At 43.8% G+C, this 25,526-nt stretch overlaps 1 protein-coding gene across 1 annotated transcript in view; it reads left to right on the top strand.

The window, feature by feature from the left end:
* Positions 1-25,526, top strand: part of SNAPC3 (small nuclear RNA activating complex polypeptide 3) — a 382,446-nt gene that overhangs the window by 179,524 nt on the left and 177,396 nt on the right. The window contains exon 4 of the mRNA XM_069626051.1: positions 25,372-25,476. Within this exon, the coding sequence (XP_069482152.1) occupies positions 25,372-25,476 (105 nt within the window). The remainder of the gene's footprint in view (positions 1-25,371; positions 25,477-25,526) is intronic.

Genomic DNA, 25,526 nt, shown 5'->3' with positions numbered 1-25,526 from the left:
TCTGCAAAAGAAATTCAAAAGATACTTGGTGACTAATTTACAACAACGCTGCCAATCAGACTGCTCTCCTGAGTAATGGTGTAGCAGAAAATTGTTGGGTCGCACACTATGTAAAACTATTTGCAATAGTACCCCCAGAAGACAAAGGTGATGCCTAAGAAGGGAAACATGGCCTTGGCTTTTACATTGGCTAGATAGGATATTATCTAATTAATATCAAAGTTAAATATCTCTCATGCACCAGGGGCAGGGAAATTCCCCCTTCCTGGAATGCGGCTATTATCGTCCCGATTTTCAAGAAGGGGGACAGAACGGATCCGAGAACCTACCAACAGATAGCAGTGCTAGATCTGCTCTTCGACAATCTTGCTTTGAATGCGTAAGACGTGGATTGGCATGGGAGGCCATTTTGCTCCGTGACAAACTGACTTTGTAAAAGGAGTCGGCACAGAATTAAATCTCTACCTGTTGCATGTACTAAAGCTGCATGCTATTCAGTCTGTCTAAGCTATATTTTGCATTTGGTGACCTGGAACAAGCATTCCACAGCGTAAATAGAGATTAATTATTGGAAAAGCTGAGATCGTGGAATTGCCCGAGAAATTTGCTTCAAGCGTTTGAAGCGTTATACTCCAACATCTCTGTACAGATTAAATTAAACACTTAGGGTGCATTATCTAAAAAAAATTAGACTCATAGAGAATTGAAACAGGGTTGTCCACTGGCTCTGGTGCTTTTCAACACTTAGATATCAGACATGCGTGCTACCTTGAATAAGGCTAAGGCTTTTCCACCTAAGATAAATGTATACCCACTCCTCTGGTTACTCTACGCAGACGACCTAGATTTAATCAATCAGACCCTGATAGGGCTGCAACAAAGACTAGACCATTTTCAGTCCTCTATAACCACCAATGACCTAGGGATACATGTGAAAAAAATCAAAGATCATGATATTGGGTGCATTGGGAGGTAAGCGTAGAGTTAACTTTAGTTGGCGAGTGGCACAGGAAGTTCTGGAACAAGTCGACACAATCCTTTATTTGGGGATTTGTTTTAACACAAGCATGAATGAACATCCTTGTTTTTTTTACTTAAGATCGACAACTAAAATGCTTTCCCTACATGGCTCTATTTTGCATGCGAGATACGGCAAGTTTACACTAATCCTGATCTTCATGTTTTACTATCAAACGGTTGTACCTATTCTAACATATGGGGGAGAGGCTGGTTTGAACCTTTCTTGGAAGGTCTGGGAGAGGCTTGAGGAGCAATTTTGGAAGAAGGTATTAGGTTTGCCAAAGAGCCTCCCGATAGTAGTCATCAGGTATGAAATTGGGCTGCAATCCCTACACTCAGTTTTACTTTGGAAAGCATTAGCTGTGGTACAGAATCTTTCTATGACAGACTTGGCAGCTCTGTATAAAATCTTCAACCTGAGACGAGAAGGGGAACTCTCTTGGCCATTGAAAAATGGGCAAGACAAATCTATGGAGAGTCTAAAGGCACTCAACATGTCGATGGCGACATTGATACAAAATCCTTTTGCAGTCAAAAGAAAACTTAGCAGCTATGATTGGATAGAATCACAAAACAAGAATTGCACTTTAAATTACCTTTGATTTATCATTTGAATGTCGTGCGATGAATATTGTACATAGATATTTAATGAAGTTCCCTATCTCATATCATCGAAACCAGTGTTTGTGCCTAAGGTTGAACGTCTATCCAACCAAGGAATTGTTTTCTCAAAAGCAGGGTGGGTGGGAAGACAACATTTGTTGATTCTGCTTGACCTCAGAAACAACTGAAACGTTAAAGCACTAATTACCATCTTGCCCTGCCCTCACTTCAATGAGAACCTTGTACTTAAAAACATTTGTTGAGAATGTTAGTACCTTATAAGTGGATGAATGGTAGAGCTTTTTCCTTTTAGGCGAAAACCCATCCCTAGTTTTTGCAGGTATCCATTTCCTAGATAAAGTACTGAAGGTGTCAAATGGATTCTGTTGGGTGTTTACAGGTGGACCCTGTACTGTTTTTTTCTCTTTGAATTTGATGTTTTTAGGGATAATTATGGATTTTAATTGTCTTTGCTTTTATATGTTTGATGTAAATGGATGTATTTTAATATGTGAAGGTTTGTAATAAATTAACCACTTAGTAATAAAATTACAAATGCTGCTTAAACTGACCATAGTTTTTTCCGTGAGACTTAATCAAAGCAGTGCAGAGGTCTACAAGGATAGCGTACAACTTGGTTTTGACCAAGAGATCCAGCAGGAAACATTGTTCCACTGTTCCCATGCCTTCCTGAAAGTCAGCTTGCAACCATCTCAAAATGCGTTCAGCGATCGACCAGTTTTGCAGGTGTTCCAGGATTACTTTCGCATAGATTTTCCCAGCCCCATCAAGGAGGGAGATTGGTCGATAGTTTCCAGGCACTTCCCTCCCACTTTTTCTGTAGATGGGTACTATCGCAGCCTCCTGCCATGAATCTGGGACTGTACCTAATACAATAGCAGCGTTAAACACTCTGGTTAATACAGGACCCCACACTGCTGGCTCGTCCTTATACATGTGGATAGTTATGCAGTCAGGGCCAGGAGCTTTCCCGCTTTTCATAGCTTTATTTGCCCTGTTCACCTCCTCAAGTTGGACTCTAAAACTCCTGGCCAATGAATATGTACTCGCAAACTCAGACACTAGGGCAGTGTTACGCTCCTCTGCCTAGTACCACTTCACCACCTGCCTTGATTGCCCTTGGATTTCAATATGTACAATTTGCTGTGTTGCTCTCTCTTCGTATAATCCAGGCCTCAAGGTAGATATTACACTTGTTAAAGGTTTGTGGTCCCTCTCCTAGCTGTCAAGCACTTCAAAGTATCACAGCCTATTCCAGGATGTTGCATTAATCATTATATAGTCGATGTTAATATTGCTGTTATGTCAATGAAATGTATACCTGGCTGGCTGATCATTGATAAATCGTCCATTACAAGCCATTAGATTATTATTGTGCATAATTCTTGCTACCTCAGTGGCTAAGTGATGAGTCTTTTTTGGATAATCGGTTAAGAGTTGCAGTATCCCCATGCTACTTCATGATCTTCCCAGATATCTCCCAAGATACTCAATTGTTTGTATTTTAAATTCCGATCCCCATTGACAGGGTAAGATTTTCTTAAATATTTTGAGATGAACTCATTTGCAACAGGTCATTCATCGTGGCTTTGCCTCCCAGGGGATGCTCGCTTGAGGTCCTATTGTAGTTGTTAAATAGGTTAAGCTTAGAGCTGATACTAATTGTAATGCTCAGGCACTGGAGTTCTGGGGTTTTAATTTCCAGCTGTCTGACTGACCAGTTTTGAGCTCACCCACCTCCGCAGACCTCCCATTGGTCTGCCCCTCTTGCCCTTGGTAGCTGGGATCGCATAAGCTGCATGTCCTTGAATGTTAAAGGTCTCTATCGCCGAAGTCTCTTGAAAGCATATAACATCAAACCTTTCGACTAATTTTCACCAGGCCCGATTGTTAGGCAAGAATTGATGTAGTAACCCTACAAGAGACTTATAAGTAATCCTATAAGAGACTACACAACACTTGTACTCTTGGTATTAGGTAATCCACCTTTTGATATACGCCTGTACTACACAAGTTGGTTGTGTGACTGAGCAGCCAGGCTTATCGCAAGAGGGGTAAATGTGAGCTGTAGAGCTTTAGCAATGAAATTCACAAATACAAGTAGCCAAGCAACACTTACACTCAAGGTTTTAGTTATAAATAGTTATTTATTTAACATCATTTTTTAAATAAGCATTCTTTAAAAAGCGCAATATATTTAACAATCAAATCTACTTTAAAATACGTTTCCAGAATAAGCACAAAGCTAGTAGATACTCTTTAGAGATGCTTTTTACACACTTCCTACACTTGAGGTGATTTCACTAACTAGGACAGTAATGACATTTATATATCACTAGTACACTTTGTAGATTCGTAGATAGGTTGGAAGGAAAAAGGTTAAACATGTTCTCAGAGCATGTGAGCACTTGAATCTTCCAATGAAGTCTGGACAAATACCTTTCCCAGCTATAATAGTTTAAAACCAAATTATCACCTTTGAGGGACAGTAAATATCAAAGTCAAGCGGACTAGAAGAGTCTGCAGGGAGCCATGAAAGCCAAAGTCAATTGGAGCACAGTCTATGGAGCGGAGGCATTTCTTAGATAACACAGTCTTGCACACAGTTAGAGAGTTTGTTGAAGAAAAATCACTGTAGGGTCACAAGCTGTTAAACATGTGAATGGTAGAGCTGGAATCAACTTTAGGAAAGTAGTTACTGCAAGTCTCAACTGAGAAGAACAAAGCTAAAGACACTAAGGTAAGTACCCAAAGTCAGAACAGTACCTTTGGTTAGAAGAAGAGTGGTGCAGCTGGCTTCTGTCTGTTTGCAGTGATGCAGATCCTGGGTTCATGGGCCTCAGTCGAGGGGACAAGAGGGAGGACGTCTGGAGGACTCGTGCAGCAGCAATTCGGAGGTCGGCGACAGCTACGGGCTCTTTTTAGATCAGCAGCACTTTGCAGTTTCAGTGCTCTGTAAACAGCACCACCGCGGATCTTGGACACTGGTTGGGCTTCCTTCACTCCTTGAGTCCTGCACTCTGGTGAGGGGACTCGAGCTCTGGTCGTCCTGCTTCTGGAGGGTCCTTAGGAGACTCCTGGAGCTTCTGGTCAGATTTCAGACGTTGCACTCGACTGCATATTTCTCGACCTCTAGCACTCGGTTCCTGTAGCAGCAAAGAAGTACAGCCAGTCGGGGGAGATGGTTCAGTGGAGTTCGTCTTGGGGTTAGTTGGTCCCACTAACCCAAGGGAAGAAGTTGTCCCTTTCGGAGCTTCTCTTGTCGATCGACCAGCCTAGGCTGTCACTCAAACAGCAGGGTGGTTGTCCTGAAAGGACAGCCCGCCAGCCAATGGGAACTGGGTGCATTCAGGCATTACTAAAGACAAAGGACAGGGGAGTTTTCAAACCTCCCTCACTTCCTGCCCTCCCAGACACACTGGAGCCAGAGACTGGTTTCAGTACTGAAGACCGCCAAAGGAAAAATGAACAAAGGGCTCAAACTTGGCTTGGCGTGCAGAGTAGAACCCAAGAAAGACCTCACAAACAGAAATGGTGAAAAAAGAAGCCTGGGGCTATTTTGACAAAATGGCCACCATGGGTGCTATCCTGCAGCTGAGAATTCAGCCTGCGGTAGAAAAGCACAATGGTAGGAAAATTAAACCACTGCCACCAGCTGTTTAAAGTAGTGAGGGTAACATAAAACATGTTACATCAGTAGGTAGGATAAAGGGCTACTAAGTAACCGCAGAGCACTCCACATAAGATGGTGTGTGCTGGACCCACAAAGAGAAAAGGTAAGTAGAGTAAATTTCACTTTACTATTCTTGGTAACAGTAGTTCACACAAGAAAAGGTATTTAAACCTTATGATAAATCTAAAGGATTTCTCTGTGACACTGCACTGAAGGTGCTTTGTGTAACCATACAAAAGGTAGATGACTATGGAGTTTGTCAGACTCCAATAACAACAGAAACACATAATCCAAATCAGGTCAAAACGCATCAGAGAGTGAGAAAAAGGTCTCACTCACTCCAGGGTTAAAATGAAAAAGTCCTCAAGTCCAGCAAAAGAGCTGCGGTCTCTATTGAAGGGAATTGGCACAGAAATGAGAATTCTCCCTAACCCAGATCATCCAGATGCTTTTTAGACCGGCAATATTCCATGAGAATATACTGGCATCCTGCAGTGGCCCAAAATGTGCTTCTCGGAGCGGTCCAGAGTTTGGTTTATTGAACAGGGACTGCAGTCAATCAATCTCATCCAAACCCTGATCTCGATGTACCGGAGTAGATTCTGGTAACAAGGCCCCATCGCCTTCCATTCGCCTTCCATCACAAAGGGGGCTTGATCTTAAACCTATTGTTGAACCCACGGGAGGATAAGAGCGGCGGGATTCAATGGACAGAAAACAGTTGGCCAGAAACGTGTTCCGCAGGCTCAGATGGATGGATGGATGGATGGAGTCCACCTTTGCTTGGGGCATCTGAACCCTAGTACAGTGAATGAGAATTTCTGACAGAGGTACAACCTCTGACATGTCTTATCCAATGTATAGTCTTATTCCGGAGGAAGTCCACATCTTCAAACTGGCCAGCTTGTAATTTCGGCACACCGCACATATAGATACTCTCTTCTTTGGATTGACTGAAAGACCTGTTCCCTGTCAGAGGACTTTGCATGCTCTATCTATAAGAGCAGTTATGTGCCTTTTGAAAACGTCAGGTTAGAGTTAACAGAGCCAGCAACAGTGCCAGCACTAATGCCCCTCTTGTAATTGGATATAGTTATCGATTGTGCTTCTAATGGCAGTGTCATTTTCCAAATGTCGTGCTTTGGGAGCTGGATCCATTGGCAAGTTTGAAGATTGAACTGGTGCTGGCATTAGTTCATTTGTTGTTGAGGATTTGTTCTTCTTATGCTGCAATGAATGAATGACTGGCTGGTTCAATATCTAGGGTGGCTCGCCTTTAATAGGTCCTTTTAATATTAATATTATGGGATGGCACCAACCCAGATCTATTGGCCCTCTCTTTGACATTGCTTGGACAATTTAGATGTCCACTCCAGGATACATTATCCAGCTTTGGAGTATACTGATTTGACAATGGAGTTTGATGAGGTCAATTCTTCAAGAATTTTAGTAAGGTCCTGGCTATTCGGGCACTTGCAGTTGCATGTATAATAATTGCTTGGCTGCTTAGTAATGGCCTGCTTTCTCCTCAGCCATGTCCATAGGCGGTACAATTCTATTACTTGGGTCAATGTTAACCTCGGTGGCCCCATGCCAGTCAATGAGATCATTCGAGACTGCAGATACATTTTGCAATTCTTCCATGTGGTTAATGGGCTTGGGTGATCTCTCTGGTTGTTTGTCTGGCCGCGTTGCTTCCTCAGTGATAGACTTCAGCTGCGTTTCGTAGTTAATTGGGACAGGTGCTGGAGCTGATGGGACATTCAATGGAATATTTATGGACTTCGGCTTGTGAACAACAAAAGCACTATCCCTAAATGATGATGATATTTGGTCCCAACCATCTGCAGGTATTACATATTTCTGCTCCTTCCTTTTATCTACTGATGGTACGTTTAACAGGTACACTGCTAATAGCTGGTTGTTTGAACTTTCTGCACAGTCCAAGGCAGGTTCGATCACATCAAGGTCTGACAGAAAGTTTGCACAATTAGAGTGGACACTTCTGTTCTGCTTGTCAAAATTGGGGTTATCGATATCCGAGAGGAGATCTATAATCTCAGAGATTAAAACATTCACATCCGAGATAGGCTTTAAGAGCTTTTGTGGTGTGGTTTCATTGTGCCATCCGCTGGAGAGTCTGTGCTACTGGCCTTTCTTTTTGACATATTATCAGCAGTACTTGGATGTCACACAGAACCTGGTCAGGAGTAGCTAGTAACTGGTATGATGCATGCCAAGTGCAACAAGCTCACCTCCAGCTTGTCTGATCCTGGGGGCAAAATCGGCAATATGGGATGCTGTGTATCAGCTTTCACGACTTCCCAGCTTCCCACCGTTGACAGCGTGGGGTTCCGAAAGCACTCCCCGCGCTGGTACGGATGGAATTTGGATGTAAGGGGAGCTCGATGGGGAGCCCATCCATGCAGCGATCATTAAATTGCCGCAAGGACTACAAGAGCCACACAACTCGTTCATATGTCAGTCACCGTTTTTACAATACAGGAGCCTTTCTCTGTCCTCCCCACTCCAAAGTGGCAAAGACGGGGAAGGCAGCGTCGGAACGGCAGGGCCACCAAACAACTTGACCACACGGCCTCAATGCCGGAGCAGACTGGCAGGAACAACGAACAGCAGTTGACCCCTTTCGGTATGGCAGCGGTATGTCAGCGAGCAGCTCTGGCCACAGGCTTCAGGGCCCCACACAGCGCTGCGATCAGCTTTGTCCTTCCTTCCTTCCTTCCTTCCTTTCCCTTCTCCTTCTTCTCCTTCTCCTTCTCCTTTTTCCTTCCTTCCTTCCTTCCTTTTTTCCTTTTTTCCTTTTTTCCTTTTTTCCTTTTTTCCTTTTTTCTTTTTTTCCTTTTTTCCTTTTCCTTTTCCTTCCCCTTTTCCTTCCCTCCGCTGGGTTAGAGGAAGGAGCCTAGAACGTCAGGCCACACTGTGAGAAATGTGCAGCTGCTTCCGACATTAGACGGGGGTAAGCAATGCCAGCAACATGTCAGGTTTGTGAGGCCCATGAGTCCTGGGCTGAGGTTCCAAGCGTTGATGATGTGTGAAAAGACCATGCTGAAACAGTTAATGGCCAGGCTCTGTCCCCCTGGTGCCATTGCCAGATTCTGCCACAGTATTCTCTAGCACTGGGATGCTAGGCTTCCTCCCAGGTGTGTATCCTAGTCTTAGGCCCTTCCTCCTTCTCCTGAACTCCTTTGCGCTTTCCACTCTCTTCTGTTGATGTGCTCTCACCCTACAAAGTTCTGACCCTGTGACGAAAAACCACATATTTTGGCCTGAATTATGGGGTTTGGGGAACCATGAGGGCAGAGTGCTACCACCCGGCTATATGATGTAGTGCCCGGGCGACATGGAGGGTGGGTCATCCATCCTTGAAAGAAATATTTCCCTACTGAACTGGAAGGATCCCAAGACCAGGGCAGGAGGTAGCAGAGAGAACATGCAACCGAATAGAAAAGGGGAAAAGACTGAAGTGATTTCATGTCTGAATTAAGAGAAGCAAGGAATAGCGTTTGGGGAGGGAAAACAAAACAGAGACTTGGTCATCCTTTCCACATAATCTGGTCTTCTAAAGCATGGTCCCCATGACAAGAAACCACCTCCCTGTCTCATTAAGAAGGACCAGAACCATTGGTTATTTTGGCAGCAGAGGAGACGATTAACGGAAGCAGTTAAAGAACGGTATGGACGCCCTCTTGTACGCTCACTCCATGGAACCATGCTCTCAAGTACTAAGAAATGCACAGCAGCTGGCAAGGAAAATGTAAATTTAGGTAAGCACTTCCTGTGCTCTCCCGTCGCCATATCACAGCTGAGCACAGGCCATAATTTGTGGACCTGGGAAGCCGTTCCACACTACTGCAAAAACCAACCCCAATCTAATCTGTATGTGGGTGTTGATAGTAAGCTAGCAGTGGTGATATGAGGCAAGGAGGGAGGGAGACTGAGTGCAGATTGGATAAGGGCAAAGTAGAGGGAGGTAAAGGTGGAGGGGCAAGAGTGAGGAAGTGCAGGGAGACCTGAACAGGGGGTATAGATTGAGGGAAAAAAACATTTCAAGATGAGAGTAGAAAGCAATGGAAATGGGGAAAACCTGTAGAGGGGAGTAAGGATTGGAGGAGGGAGATAGCGGAGCAACGTTATAAAGGTGTAGAAGATAAGGGGATGTGAACGAGAAATGAGTAGGGAGAAAAGTAGGAAAGAGGACCTACTGTTGAGAGAGTAGGGCACAAACCGATTGGGACAGCCAAGCTACAAGATGCCTCTGGAAAGGAGGAGTTGGTGAAAGAAGTAGGGAAGGAAGGAGAGCTAAGAGGGGATGTGAAGAGTATGTGATTGTTTTAGGGCATAACAGAGAAGGAGGAGGGGGACAATGAGAAAGCAGACTAGGTCAGGAGGCTAATAGAGAGCATTAAGGTATCCTGTGGAGGGGGCCCTTGATCACAGAGTGCTGGCTATGATTGTGACCGAACTTATTTCCGGCATGGGCATCGCATAGCTCATACTCCAGGATTCCAGGCTTATAACCCAGGCATAGGGGATATCTGGCATGCCAGACTTGCATGTGGCACTATCTGAAAAATGCATAGACCCTCAAGCCTGGCAGTTCAAATGGATCCACCTGACGACTTCCCGATAGGCATTGGCAGGGGGAAGCACAACCAAGAAAGGAGCAAAGGAGGCATTTGAACCCCTTTTGACTGTGAATGATACGACTGATGTACTACAGTACTTAAGCAAGGTGGAATTGTCCTCTATGAAAACTTCTCATTCATTTATGTAGTCCACTCTGATCACTGAGCCTGTTTGAGTTACCAAATAAATGCTTGTACCCCATTTTCGGAGTCCTGAGTTGTCCACTGATCCCTTGGCCGTGACTCCGTCTTCACATCCTGTCTTGGCTCTCTTCCCCTTCCAGTTTTTCACATCTTTCTCTATGTTTGGTAGTGCCCCCTTCTTCCTTTCCAGAAGACTACTCTCCTTTATATCCTTGCACCACCCTCACTCTCTTACTCCTCTGCAGTTTCCCTTCCTCCTTCTCGTTCTTCTTTACCTCCTCCTGGTCTTTTCTAACTTTATCTATTGTCTTCTCCTTCTTCCCTTCCTCTTTATTCTGCTCCACTACCTCCTGATCTTTCCCAACTTGCCCTGTGTTCTTTCTCTCCTGCGTGTTCCCTTTTCCCCTCTGCCACGTCCTTCGTGTGCTCTCTCGATATCTCTGCACTCCACCTCCCTGTTCATTTCTGTTACCTCCTGCACTTATCTGACACCTCTCACTCGATACACTTTCAGCCCCCCACTTCCCAAGATAGAAAATTAGGCTTGGCTGGTTCTATGGACACTGCTGAGCCGGATCAGATCTCTGAAGTCTTATTCAGGTATAACTTTGCTTCTGTTCACACTCCGAAGGAACAAGCCCATACTCGGGACATCTATTTTGGATCCTCCTTCTTTGCCGCTGCCTCTGCAGGTCTGTCCTGCAGCTCACGTGATTACTACATTGAGGACATGCTTTGGCTGCTCTGTGCTGATGTCTAAAAGGGTTAAGGCTCCTGTGTCGTGTGTGTGGTGTCTCCTGCGTGAACCATTTCAACTAGAAAACGAGCATTGGATATTTGTGCTTATGTCTCGGAGGACAAGTGTTAATTTGACCACCAGCGGTTACCCTTAATGCCATTCTTTTTCCAGTGTTTTGGTCCCCTATTGTTTCCACAGTCACACGCTCTTAACATGAAACGTGGAACTTCATCACAAAACCTAACCTTGTGGCCAACCCCTTAAATCAGACCTCTCACACATACTCAAGAGGTTGTAGCATCTGCATCTCCAAATAAAAACTTACCATAACTGTCTGGGGATCCATGCCATTTCAATGACCCAGATTACCTCATTGTATTTTGATTATTTACTTCTTTTTGTTGTCATTTTGGGTGGAGTGGGTCCCCACTCTTCTTCTTTTCCCCTTCAGTGGAACCCCTACTCCAAACCCCTCCCCAAACCCATTTTAACCCCTTAACCCACAACTATTTATATTTTATTTCAAAGTAATTGCTGTTGTGAAAACAGGTTGACCTCTCTGGGGCAGGATGCCAATGCAAGACTGCATGAAATAATGCAATGCATCAGCCGAGGGATCAATGGACAACTCGCAGCCCACTTGAAGCTCGCTTCATGGTTTAGCTTTATCCAAACGGATTAAGGGTTGACTGAAGCACATACCTCTTAGCATGCACGCTTTTGGCGGGTGTCATCTGCCACGGAATCAGTTCACTTGCCCAATAAGCCCCAGACATGTCCATAAACTTCACTGGGCTCTTACCTGCCAAAAATGTAATTCTGCTTTCACCCGACCTGGGGACTGAAGAGGTTGAGAGGTATGCAAACACCATTGATGGGAAGTGAAACGGTGGAACAAACCAAACCATTTGGCGGCCAGCTAGATACTTAACGTCCGTTCAGCTCGTGGTCTTCAGCTCTTCTCTCTCTATTCCCCTTTGTTTTGCGGCCGCTTCCTAGGCAATTTTAAACAATCATTCACAGTATCTTTTGATTTTAAAGTATTTTAACAATTTTTCCTTTGGTTTTTGGCTTGTGCGGGGGTTGCCCAGCTCTGATTGCTCCTCCTAGTCACTGCTACCAACCACCACCATGAGGCACCCTAAAATTGTCAAGTGACAGACAAGACATAAGCAGTTGGACGCTAGAGCACTTCTGCTTTTACCTTTCCTTTTAGTTTAATAAACCGCTTTCCTTAATTTAGGGTCATTCTATAAGTCATCTTCCTTGATCTCTTCTGTTTGGCTTGAATCTTGCTCTTAGTTCAGCTCCTCCACATCAGCTTGGGAGCTTCCACCTGGCCCAGGTGTTAAAGGCCTCCAATCCGGCTTACTTTATTCCTGTGCTTAGTTCCATTCTTTCCTCTTTTTGGGTCTTTTCTTTCCTACTACTGTTGTTTTTCCACTGCCTTCTCTCTATCTCTTTTTCTCTGTTTATTCCTTGCCCTTTCTCTCCTTTCTCCCCTTTCCGATGGTCGCTCTTCTTCTCCTCTTTCCTCTCATTTGATATTCCTCCTCTACCACCTCTCTCTCTCCACCTTTTACTCTGTGTTTTACTGCCTCCACCTCTCTTTTCTCTTTACCCATTCCTCCTACTCTCCACTATCTTTCCTTGGTTCTGACTTCGTCCTCCGCCTTCTACTTGGATTATCTCTTGCCATGTTTACCTTCCAGCTCATATCTCAGACACCTCCCCTCTCACTAGCTTTCCTTTCTCAAGTGGCTCCGACTTGGGCCGCTGTGCGTGGGTCAGCAGTGAGTTGTGTGATGGGTCTGGGCTGTGCAGACCCCGATTTCCCCATTTGAGTTGGATAGTGCAGTGTGGACCCTCTTGCGACTGTGAGCGCCAAAGTTATGTTACGGCCCACAGCCATTGTGGTATATGTTCATCTTTCTTGGTCGCTTTATTTCCACAACTGTCTTTTTGGTGTGGTGGCTTAGCTTTATTGTGCTATGCTTTTTTGTCTTCCCTGGATAACCATGAGCTCCCGCTGTTTAGTGTTGGTTGGGCTCAGTTGCACTAAGCATACCTGTTCCTTGCCTGCCAAAAGACATTTACATTTACCAACATTTACACAGAGCCCGGCGTTCGCTAGCCCATTAGGGACAGCCTCTGAATTACTGAAGCCTCTCTCCACTGAACACGTCAGGGGGTGGGATAGGGAGTCTGCAGAATTCCGCATATAATGCCTGCGGGATAAGCACTGCGGAGAGGAGGGACACTCGAATTTAGCAAGTTATCGGACATTATTCCATAGTCCACTTTCCCCGATACAGCTGTGATTCTGAGTCATTTCCCCTCCCAAATGTTGAAAAAAGGAAGTATGCGATTCATGTCCCAGAAGGATATGGAACAGACCTCTTGCTGACTAAAAAAACATGCACGGCAGAAGTTTTATAGACCATGGGTCTGATTCATGGAAGTGTTTTATAATGGCGCAATCCCATAGGAAAACGTTCCATGAATCAGGCTGCATGTTTATGGGAGGCAACCATGAGGTGTGCATTTATTATTTTATTATCATATGGCGGAACATTGTCTCCATTTTAGATTTTTTGTCATGGTGCAGGTCATTGCGTAATTGGAACAATATAGATGTGCTATTTTAAAAGTTGGTATGCCTAACTAAAAAAATGTAAAAATAATTATAAAAGACTGTTTCCCAGTTACGACACACTAATGGATGTTCACCCACATGCCTACTGGGCCATTATTTGGCAATTTCACAGGGGCATGAATGCATACAATCCTATAATTTGAAAATGCTTTACCTTCCCATGACAGATTCCAGGAAATGTTACACATTCACCACAGGAGTCAAAGGAGATTGAGATCCTTCTCCATGCACCAGTGATGCTAAACTGCATAGGCTCATTTTTAACTCTAGACCAGTCACGCTGAAATGTGCCCTGAAACTTTCCTTGCTAGCATGCTCATGCTCCAGACCTGAAGAAGATCCAGAATCAGAGAACATGGGATTGGAAGACCCGTAGAAATGACCATGCAAGACCTGTCCAAAAAGATGTTTCTATAAAAAATGATCCCATTTCTCTACTACTTTGGTGAATACTCTTGCTATCAGTGCAAAAGGTGTAAACACATATTTCATCCCCGGGCCCTTAGTTCTAAAGGATCACATCTGCTGCCACTGTAAACTGGTTGGGTCTCCAACTGAAAAACCTTCACAACATAGCAGTGTGGTCAGTTGCAGACAGATCGGTCTAGAAAGTAGCCTATGTCTCCAGAAGCTTAATAAGAGCGGTGGATCCAAGCGCATATTGCTGAGATCACTCATATATTATGGAGTTCTTGTCTGCTTGACATTGTACAAACTATGCTCCTCCATGACCATTTTACTGTTATCTAAGTAATTGTGCCAAAGGTTGTTCTCCAATTCTGCCCAGTCTGGACCTGTTAGCTTGTCAAATTGTTTATATGCTGAAAGGTTTGATACATTGCTAATTCAAAAGGAGATTTCAAGCATCCACCAGGCTTCCTTGCAGGGCCCTGTTTATATGTTGGTCCTTCTTCAGGGACAACCTGCCTCCATTGGATATGTCTCCACAGTAGCACCTCGCCTCCCCTGGCCTGTCCAGCTGGTATCCTACTCAATGATGACTTTTCAGATTGTTGAGTCCTCATTAAAGGAATGGCCAGAGTATATGTCAGCTCAGTGGAAATAAAAGTTACAAATTGTTTCCTATCTGCAGCTCTGTATAATGCAAGGGCCCTGGGCAGATGGTCTGTTGGGAGAAGCCAACACTCCCAATAAGCTATCTAGATCTCTGAGATATATATATATATATATATATATATATATATATATATATATATATATATATTGTCTCAGCTGATCACAGACCACATTTCTCTCCATGTTTCTGTTTGCGACCAAGCATTTGTAGAGTCACCGAGATTGTGCCTACTGTGAAAACCAGAAATTCCAGTTGTGATGAGTAGGAGTCAATTCCGAATTCTGCCAATGCATTAAACAATCCTTGAAAGATTGCAGCCGCTAATTAGACCTTAGCTGCCGTGATCTGTTGTGATGAACCTGATGATGTCATCACTCTTTTACTGAAGGTAGTCTCCCTTCATGTGGCCAGGGGACAGCATCCGCTACCTGATCCTGAACTTGGGGGTGGCTATACGAGGGAGGATCACATGAGGTGAGGCGACCCTCCGGGGTGGGAGGGGGACAGGCATCATCAGATGTGACATGGTATCCTCCCTTTCCATGCCTTGATGACATATTGTGATAAACCCCTTCAACACCCTGCAAAAGCTGCTGACAAAACTCATGAACATTTTCACCTTTTGAAATAACATGCACTGAGACAAAGTAGAGGACTGCAAAGAGCAAGAGTGTGAACCATAATGTGCAGTCGAGTGTTTATATGAATGTGATTGGTCCAGGACCACTGCCAGCATGGAGGCTGGAGTTTAAATCAGCTGCTGAAAGAAGATGGAGAGAACTTTCTTTTCCAAGCACCGGCTTGGAAACTGGTGAGAGACATGGCGTCCGGTGGAGAGCCAGACCGTGTCCTAACCTGGAGGTGAACCCTGATGGTAGGCGAGTGGAAGAGAGGAGAGAGGGAGCTGGCCCCATCACTCTGTGCCAGTCGGGCAGACCAAGAAGCATGCAGAACCAGGAGCCGTGGATGCAGAGCGCTGCCAGCAGGAGAGGAAGTGAAGAAGCGAGCTGGGGACTGGCTGCAAGTACAGCAATGCTGGGGAACCCGTAGAAGTGCCCAAACAAGGAAGTCATAGCAGGAACTGGAAGCCAGGACAGGCTTCTTTCCTATGCAAGAAGAGAGAATGCTCTGTGCCGCTGTCTGGGGAATGCCGCTCGAGACCAGCTGACACTGAGGTGAGTACTCGAACGAATGCGAGTGGCTTGAGAGAACGAAGAAGTTGTCGGTGAGCCCACAGGGGAGAAGGGGATGCCGAAGCTGAGGCAAAGAGACCCTGAAAGAGTGAATTGGTTGACAAGTGGTGGGGGGAAAAGTAATCATCATTTGACTCCGTGTCATCTTCATCATCACCGTACTTTGCCATGAAGGAACTAGGGGAAGACCCATGCACACTTGTTGTAAATGAGAAAGCTTGTGGTAAATGAGAAAGAGAGATTGTGTTATAAAGTCCTGGCAGGAGAGTATACCCAGTGAAGAGCGGATCTGAGATTAGCACCCATAAAGAATTGTGAAAGAGAACCTGGCAGGGGAGTGAGTATACCAGGTATATTACGAGTCTGGGACTTGCACCCAAGTTGTGTTTTCTTGAACCGAGTATCCTAAGGAAGACTCGTACTCTTAAGAATTGAATTTTATTGAATGTGAAATCCTGCAGAAGGGAGTAAATTCGCCTGGAGTGAATTCCAACACAGGAGGAGGAAGTCTTGAACTATAAAGAACTTGGTTATTTCTTTCAACTTTTTGTTTCAATTAAGTACATTTTGGGGAAGGGAGTCATCCCCTTTAGAACTGTGAACATTGATTATTGGAACTTTCTTGTTGGAGTTTTACCTTTTGTTGAACTTGAACATTTCAGCACCTTTTTGAACTAAAGACAAGTCCCTTTTTACCTTACAGTTAGTTGTAGAATGGGAGGGCTAGGATAGAATTTTGCACTCATGACTTTTTTGCTTTGGACATCTTGACACTTGACAGACCCTTAGTTTTTGTTGAGGTAGGAAGCACCTCCTAGATTAGGGACAGTGAGCCATTTTCCAACCACTTTAATGTTTCAATAAAACTCTCTATCAACCACTATAAGCACTCTGAGTTTGCATCTCCATTTCATGCCTGGCTCCTCACACTGTGCATTACATGGCATGAAAATCACGTCATCCAAATAAATTATCCTTCTTCTGTCTTGTTAGCTGCTTTGCTTCGTGCCCTAAACTGCAGGCTCAGCACAAGGTACCCTGAGTAGTTGCAATACCAAAGTGTCATGGGTTAATAACTTGCTAATGATAATGATAATCTGCATGAAATGTCACTCTCTTGTTAGGCGACTCAAATGCCCACATCACTACGACCACCAGATCCAGGAGAATGTTTTAGTTGGCAACCACAGGAGTCGTCAAGAATACTGTCTCCCTTCACCTTTCCTCCCAGTCTACAAAAAGAAAAACCTCCAGGAGGGCCTCAAATAATGTGCAGGATATGGAACAACTGATTGGAATTGCCTTGTCCACACAGATCTCGCCCTAGAATTTTAGGGGGCCAGAATAAGTGACATACCAACTGATAGTCTCCCGGACCATCTTTTCAGCTACCTCCCTGGAGGTTTCGCAAAGAGCCCTGCATTTCTCTAACCCAATAATGCTTCCCTTTCACCGTCCAGGTGGATGTCGAGAGGTTCCCCATGCTGTCCACCCTACCTGGCATAACGTCCCTTTTCTAAAGCGGCATTTGGAAATGTAGACATAAAGACCTTTTTGACCCACTCCCTGAGCAAAACCATTATAGCAGTGGGTGTTGACCAGCACACTTTTGACCACTCGTTTTTACATGTATGTATTGCAATGATGCATGCATCCTTGCTAAAGACCAAACAAGGGTCCCATCCCCCAATCATGTGTGTTCTGACTGCCAAGCCTACCCCGATTTGGGTGGGCTGCATCAGAAAGGACATGTATGAGACCAGATTCCACTTTGCATTTTGGACTGCCACCAAACAGTGTCCTTGTGGGAGTCCCCTACTGCATCACAAATCCATGTCCAGCCATCATGACATTGAAGGTTCCACTACCATGTTCGACCTAAACTGCTCATCATATCAGAGCTATACAATTTCTTGGAGTTGGTCTGTGCACAACAGGTAACAAATAGTAGAGTGAGTTCCCTAAACGGGGAACTCCCGTCCCGTGCACACTATCTTGGGTTAGTCGCCAAAATATTTAAGCCTTCCAATTCTAACGAACAGTATCTCCATGTTTAGGAAGTGGTTTACACTGTTAAGAGTGAAGCAGAAATGTTCATACGTTCCTTTAAATTGGTCGATACAGAAGTGATTTTTAATAAAATAGTTGAACATGATCAATCATCAGTAGGGGAGGGGATTAGTCCCAATGCGTTTCGAGAAGTTCTCTTGATTAGGGGGATTGTTCTTACAATATTTCTACAAACAATTTAGAAAATGATATCCAAATGTGTCCATATTACAAAGCGTAATGCAATTCATAAACAAATAGTATTTAGAACGTATTGCTATCAATAACTCTAAAAACTCTGTTACGTACTCCACAAACACTAGTGCTATTCGATTTCCTGGTAAATAGAAAATAATCCTAATTAATTAAGTAAATTCAAGTGGTCCGGTCATGTTGTAGCTCAAAATGAGTGTATCGAATCTCACCTGCCTGGTTTGCTTGAATAGCTTCACAAGTCACTAAATTGATCACATCTATTCCCTGCTGTTTCGTTCACTATGGGATTTCCTATAATTAGGTTTCAATACATTTTTTCATTGATGCGTTTCGGGTCTTGCGACTGCGGTGTTCAGAACTTCTACTGGGTAAACCCGTACTCTAAATCTTTCTGTCATAAGGTTATATTCCTTTTGGAGTTTTTACTATCCTTTTGGAGTGATACTATATGCTTTAATCTGAGAAATTGGCTATATGGCAAACCTTCCTTGAGATGTGCCGGATGAAAACTGTTGTAGTGTACGGTATTATTAACATTGTAGGTTTTCTGTAGATGCTTGTGATGACCCTCCCATCTGAATTTGAAATCCAAATGTCCAGGAAGTGTAGACGTGGTTCCCCCACTTCCATGGTAAATTTTATGTGTTCTTGGTACTGGTTGATATATTCAAAGAAACTTGCAAGTTCCAAATATTTCCTCCCCAAATGGAAAACAAATCGTCTATGTACCTTCTCCAGAATAAGATCTTGGAAAGCCAAGGTTCTTTCCGAAGTATATGAGTCTTCTCAAAGTGGAACATGAACATGGGGGCTACTGTTGAGCTCATTGAAGTACTAGAGCTCTGTAGATACAACTTACCCTCATATCTGAAGTAGGTATTATAGAAAATGAGATTTATACGTTCTATAGCGAAGACTTTATGAATTTGAACCTCATCATGCTGCCATTCCAAAGCATCAATGCCTTCACTATGTGGTATGGAGGTGTAAAGATTGCTCAGATTCAATGAAAAATATATCTGCTCTGTATCTGTCAAATGCAAATCTCTTAGCAATCTCAGAAAATGTTCCGTATCTTTGAGGTATGTGGAGGTTTGTTGTACTTTTTATTTTGGCACCCACAGATTGCATTGAACAGGAAAGAGGGTCATTTAGCCAATACCCGTAGAACAAAGGCAAAATAGACATGTGGTGAGTGTGGCAACTTTATTTACTTATTATCTTGGGTACAACTTTTTAACAATAAGATTATGGCCATAAGGTCTAATATATTATGGATGCAATTGTTTATAGATCATAGGAAATCCCATAGTGAAGGAAATAGCAGAAGAATTCCTCTGATTGACCGACATACAATCCTGACCAACTAGCAGGGTGAGTGCTCAACAGCATCATAAGGGACTATTGTCCGACTATATATTTGATAGATATAGTGACTTATGATGTACTTTACACATTTAGGAATCCCTTTCTCCACAGGTATTCAGGAAATGCATGTGATCAATTTAGTGACTTATGAAGCCATTCAACAAACCAGGCAGGTGAGATTCGATGCACTAATTTTGAGCTACAATATGTCCGGACCACTTGAATTTACTTAATTAATTAGGATTATTTTCTATTTACCTGGAAATTGAATAGCACTAGTGTTGTGGAATACTTAACAAACTCTATATGCCAGAGGACTACAGAGTTTTTAGAGGTATTGGTAGCAACATGTTCTAAATTCTATTTGTTCATGAATTGCATCATACTTTTTAATATGGACACATTTTGATATAATTTTCTAAATTGTTTGTAGAAAGATTGTATTAACAATCCCCTTGATGAAGAGAGAACCTCTCGAAACGCTTTGGGAATAATACCCTGCCCTATTGATGATTGATCATGTTCAAGGAATTTATTAAAAATCACTTTTGTATTGACCAATTTAAAGGAACGTATGATCATTTTTGCTTCATTCTGAACAGTGTAAAACACTTCCTAAAAACATATTAAGTTTACTATTGAAGATAGACACTGTTCGCTAGAATTGGAAGGCTTAAATATTTTGGCGACTAGTCCAAGATAGTGTGCAGGGGACGGGAGTTCCCCATTTAGGAAACTCACTCTACTACTGTATATCTACTGTCCATGTGCCAGGACAGTCCATTCTCCCCCACACCTTGACCCCATATAAACATTATATAACATTGGAAACCCCACTGAGAGTGAGAGAATATCACTAAGTGCTTGAAAACATATAACACTACAGGTAATGGCCATATTTTAAACAGGACCGTACACCTCTCCGGAAATATATACCTCCTGGTACTAAGCAACTAGTCCCAAAACACATGAAACATTACAAGGTAAGTTCATTAAAGTAGGAGGGCTCATAAAGAGATTTCAAAGTGGTGGGAACATGCACTAACTGATGCCTTTACGTAGTGTAAGGGTGCAGAAGTAGACGCCATACACAAAAGTGGGATGCTTCTTGGCAAAAACCTTTGTTTAACAGAAAAAAAGGCGTAATCCTACATGTGCCTATAACTAAAAGGTGTTTCCCTACCTCAAACGAAAATAAGGATAATAGAAGGTCCGTCAAAACCAAATAGTCCTCTGTCCTGTGTCCCAAACAGATTTCCGTCTCTTACACCTAAAAAGATAAACTATATAATATGTTCTACCTGACCTTCTGGATGTTTTTAGGCAGTTTGTGAATGATAGGGGTACATCCTTCTTCCCTTGGCCGTCACTAGGCTTTTCGGTATAGTTCCACAGAGATGGGAGGGGGGGGTGGGAGGGGTTCTGCTTACCCAAGCCTTCTCAGCCAACTCTTTACAGTTCCAAAAGATGGGAAAAATGCCTCCCTTCTCCAAGCCTTTCTCAGGCTCTCTTTTAATAGCTACAATAATGTCTGGATTTTACCAGACGATATACATTTCCTCCTCTGGTCTCCTCTCACATTTTGCCAAAGGATATTTCTCTCTTCCTCTGGACTTCTCTTGACTTTGACTAAATAATGTTTCTCCTTTCATTTCATATGACAGTTGCCAAAGGATATCTCTCCCCACCCCCACCCCCATCCCCATGGTTTTCTCTTCCAGTTATGTGGGTGCCCGACCCCTTTCTCGGGTTTATAATGTCTCTTACTCCAGCACAGTTCACTATCCTGCCAGGCATTGTCTCGCATGTACAATTATTCAATTCTCTCAACATTCCAGTCCCAGACCCCTTTCTCAGGTCTATAATGTCTCTTCCTCAATATCGGATCACTATACTGCCAGACATTGGGCCTCATTATGAGACCGGCGGTAGCCGTGCCGGTAAAACCAGCACAGCTGCCGCTGGTATCATTTCTTTTCTGGCACCTGCCAATCGGCAATTGCCGTCATTACGGACCCGGTAATTGCCCATTCGCAGGCGTCGGAATAAAATGCTCCCCATTCCCATTGAGCTCAATGGGAATGGGGAGGTTGGATGCACCGGCACCATTCGTGAATGGTGCCGGTGCATCCGACATGCTCTGTTCGCGGGTGCTGGTATGCCCGCTAGGTCAGAGCTGGCAGGCGGGAAGGCACCCACGAGCAGAACTCTTAGTTTGCTGGTCCAGTAACAACAGTACCAGCAAGCTTACCGGTACTATTGTTACTGGACCGGCAAACCTATAATGAAGCCCATTGTCTTGCATGTATAATTCTCCAATTCTCAACATACGGGTCCCAGCCCCTTATCTCTCTTCTGGTTTTATTGTGGTGCTCTATCACCCAGTATGTTTTGTTTCTCCATTTAGTATTACTGGGATGAGGAAGATGGTTCTGCTCTTCCTCCCAACCACAGCCTCTAAGGTCTCTCAGGGCCTTCCCAGTCCCCCTCCGTGTACCTCCTCGAGGGTTCCGGTCCTTGGCAACACCAGCAAGCTTTCTTTGGCTTCCCCTGGGCTCTCGCGGTCTGCTCTCTGCGGCTCCGCCTTGCTGGGATGAGGAAGATGGTTCTGCTCTTCCTCCCAACCATAGCCTCTAGGGTCTCCCAGTGCCTTCCCGGTCCCCCTCTGCATACCTCCTCGAGGGTTCCGGTCCTTAGCAACACTGGCAAGCTTTCTTTGGCTTCCCCAGGGTTCTCGCGGTCTGCTCTCTGCAGCTCTGCCATGCTGGTTTCTCCCACACGTTGGGTCTTGCCTGGACCACTCGGGTGACTTCCTTCCTGCCACCGGACGTCGGGTTTCCTGGCCTTCACGTGAGCCTTGGTACCGCTCTGCCTTTTTCAGGCACAGACTTTCTTCTGCAGACGTCCGGATATGCAGCACATTCTCTCTGCATGGCTTCGCTTGCCAGCTCGATGCTCCTCTGGGGCAGGACTGATTCTGAGGAGAGTCCTTCATCAGTTTTTATGGCAAGTCATCTTTTGAATCTCGGATAGCTAGTATGTTTGTCGTAGGGTTCTTCATTGCCCTGCTCTTCTTCGTGTCAGTACTTCTGGAGCCATCTACTCCCATTCTTTACTCAACCGTCCTTGTCATAGGACTTTCTGTCTGATAGGCAGGGCTACTACGCATTAAGTAACTAATGGAGGAAAGAGGAGACAAACAGGGTTGAGGTGTCTGGGCCCTTTCAGTGGCATGGGGTGAAAAATGTAGGGCAGCATGATGGTTGACATACCGCTGAACCCCGAGATCTGGGGTCCTTTAATACGAGGTAGCAATACTTAGAGATGGATGGGGATGCAGAGCTTACTCATACATCAATAATCCAACCAACTCAGAAAGTTGGCAAAATGTAGTACTGTTTTATTTGCAATTATCTAAAACAGAGAGTACAACAACATCATCCTCTGTCGCACATGCAATCTCAGCATGTTACATGAAAAAACACATTTATATAGTAAAAACTCGTCATCATTGACCTATTTGGCAATGTGATAGGCTTACAGGGAACATCTAGGTATACGTTCCATACTGACGGGGGTTGTGATTGTGTCTCCGAGATCAGGTGGCCAACTAAGCCCTCCTCTAGTGCAAGTCATCTTCATAAAATACACAATGATTCATAGGTTACACAAACTACAGGGCTCTCTGATACGTGACCCTCTACATTTGTACCCTTCTGGAATATTCCACCTGCTAGCAGCACGCAAGCCTGTTACCCGAGGTGCTGGGAGGGCCGGCCTGGTCATGCCTCCCTACCCAATTAGCCCAACATCTTTCATCGCTCCTGCAGTCTTTCATTCAATTAAGGCTTTAAACTTGGCCTTGTAGAGGCTCACTATGCCTTAGAATAAACAGGAGTGTGGCATGGTCTTATCCTCAGGTTTCGGTGTAGCTCGACCCAAAGTCTATTTCGATCTGACCATGTGAATGGAGACCAGGTTTTCAAGTTTTCACTGCATAAAATACTATTAAATGATGAACTCTTGGCACCTTTTCACCTCAAACAGAAGTTTGTTTCTTTCTCACGTTCATGTAGCTTCTTGACAGACAACTAGACCCGCAGTGGCCCGACTCCTGGTGCTAGGCCAGCCAGCCTTTTTTGGATTCTCCTTCGCCATCAGTTATTTTCCAACTGCGCCACACTCAAGCCCTTTCTATTCATGGGGCTTCAAGTTTGCTAAAGTGCATTGTGGAACATCCAGATTCTATACATTCCTATGTATGTACATTGGCGCATCACCGCAATCTATTCACTACGTAGCCAGCCTCAGGATTACTTCGCCTACTTGCCTACTTGCGTTACAGCATCTTTACAGTTATAAAATGACTTTGCATTTTCTTCAGTGTTTCTTCGCACAAGCATCTTCTATTTGATCCCGAAATAATGCTAAAGTTCGACACCTCCTCTTCAGATCTTATAGAATGTTTATACTCCTTCTTCGTTTGTGTCTTTTCCTGGTGCGTCAGTTCTGCTTCATGTGACATCACCAGTCCTCTTTCTCATTCATTTTCATACTTTTCCGGGACTTTGTCCAGAAGACCATTATTTCTTTGTGAATGCATATAGGTTTTTCTCAAGGGATACCTTGTCGTAAGAATTCTTTGCTTTATAGGCATCCTCACTGGTACTGCACTTGTCGCAGTTTCTGGTTCCCAACATATGGGCAACATAGGGGTGGAGCTTCTGGTAGGGGTATTTGGCTCTTCCTCTACACCGCATACTCCCTTGATAGTCTTCCCTTCTCCCGCAGAGGGGGTCCCCTCCCATGGGATCCTCCCGCTTAGTACCACCCCAGGGCACTATCTGGTAGCGGTCTCACCTCCCTGGACCCATGGGAAGTATCCACCTCTCGGGTAGAATTGACAACATCAAGGGATTTGTCACATTAGGCAGAATCATGTGTGGGCACAGTATCAGTATATTTCCATGTTTGTAAAGAAAGGGATGCTGAGGGCCTGCAAGAATTGGAAGAAAACCTTACAACATGGTATCAGGTGGGCTCAAGATCTTAATTAATGAAGCAGCTAAGAAGAAAATGAAAGAAATTAAAAGACGAGAAGTTGCAAATAGTAATTCTAAAGCTCCCATTTTTCAGTTTTGAAGAATGTGACAAGACTATTCGAACTGAGTTCATGCAAATAAAAGTAAATACAATTCAAGAATGAAAACAGAGTGCCACAAAAACAGCAAACAACATCAAACTCGAATTTTCAACAAGCAACAACAAGCAATGGGGGCCACTATGGAAGACTGCGGTGACTGCTGAGGGACAGATACCCACATGACTTACATTTCTTTTTTGATAAACTAAGATGATACAAACAAGGAACCCTTCAGACCCATAGCATACGCTTTACCTTCTAACTGACTGTATCTACATAATGTAGCAACTGTAATTAGTACGGTACAAGCTAGCAAGAAAAATGGGAAATAGCCTGTTGACAACCAGACTGGATCAACACAAGTCATGACACTAGATAAGATTTTTTTAGGTGTCATTTTATTTGTCTATAATCGTACCAAGATAGAACCATATAATTTTTAGGGAAGTCTATCAACACCTGCTACCTGATTATACAAACCTACAGATAAAACGATTACATTTTTCACACAAGTTAAAATTAAAGTATTTTCTCACTAAGATAACATAATAACTTGAAACAAGTGTCAACCAACCAATCTCTGATGTTAACATCTGTGTTAACTTTATACAATTATTTTATCAAATTGTTCTTTTCAGCGAGTGTATTCATGGTAATGTGATCTACAATCCCGACTGACAATAGTCCATACAAAGATGTGGATTATCCAATGTGGTTTATAAACCTGTCTGAGCATATGTTATACCATTATACCTCTACAGCTGATATGAATGTAATCAATTCATGTAATGTAACTAATGTGATCATTTTTTCACCAATCAGGAATCGCATGCAGATGGGAAGAAACCTGAGAATCCATCTAATTTAGTGCAAGAAGGAGAACTCATCTTGACCTTCAATATAATTTATCCCATCATATTTGAAAAGGTTAGTAGAAGTATTCTAAAAGCTTTGCATTTTAAGGCACGTTCTTAAAA

This window comes from Ambystoma mexicanum, chromosome 6p (assembly GCF_040938575.1).
Source record: "Ambystoma mexicanum isolate Mex_15411 chromosome 6p, UKY_AmexF1_1, whole genome shotgun sequence".
NCBI classification, from domain to species: domain Eukaryota; kingdom Metazoa; phylum Chordata; class Amphibia; order Caudata; family Ambystomatidae; genus Ambystoma; species Ambystoma mexicanum.
The sequence above is the reverse complement of the archived record's forward strand: the minus strand, read 5'-3'. Positions and strand labels throughout refer to the sequence as shown.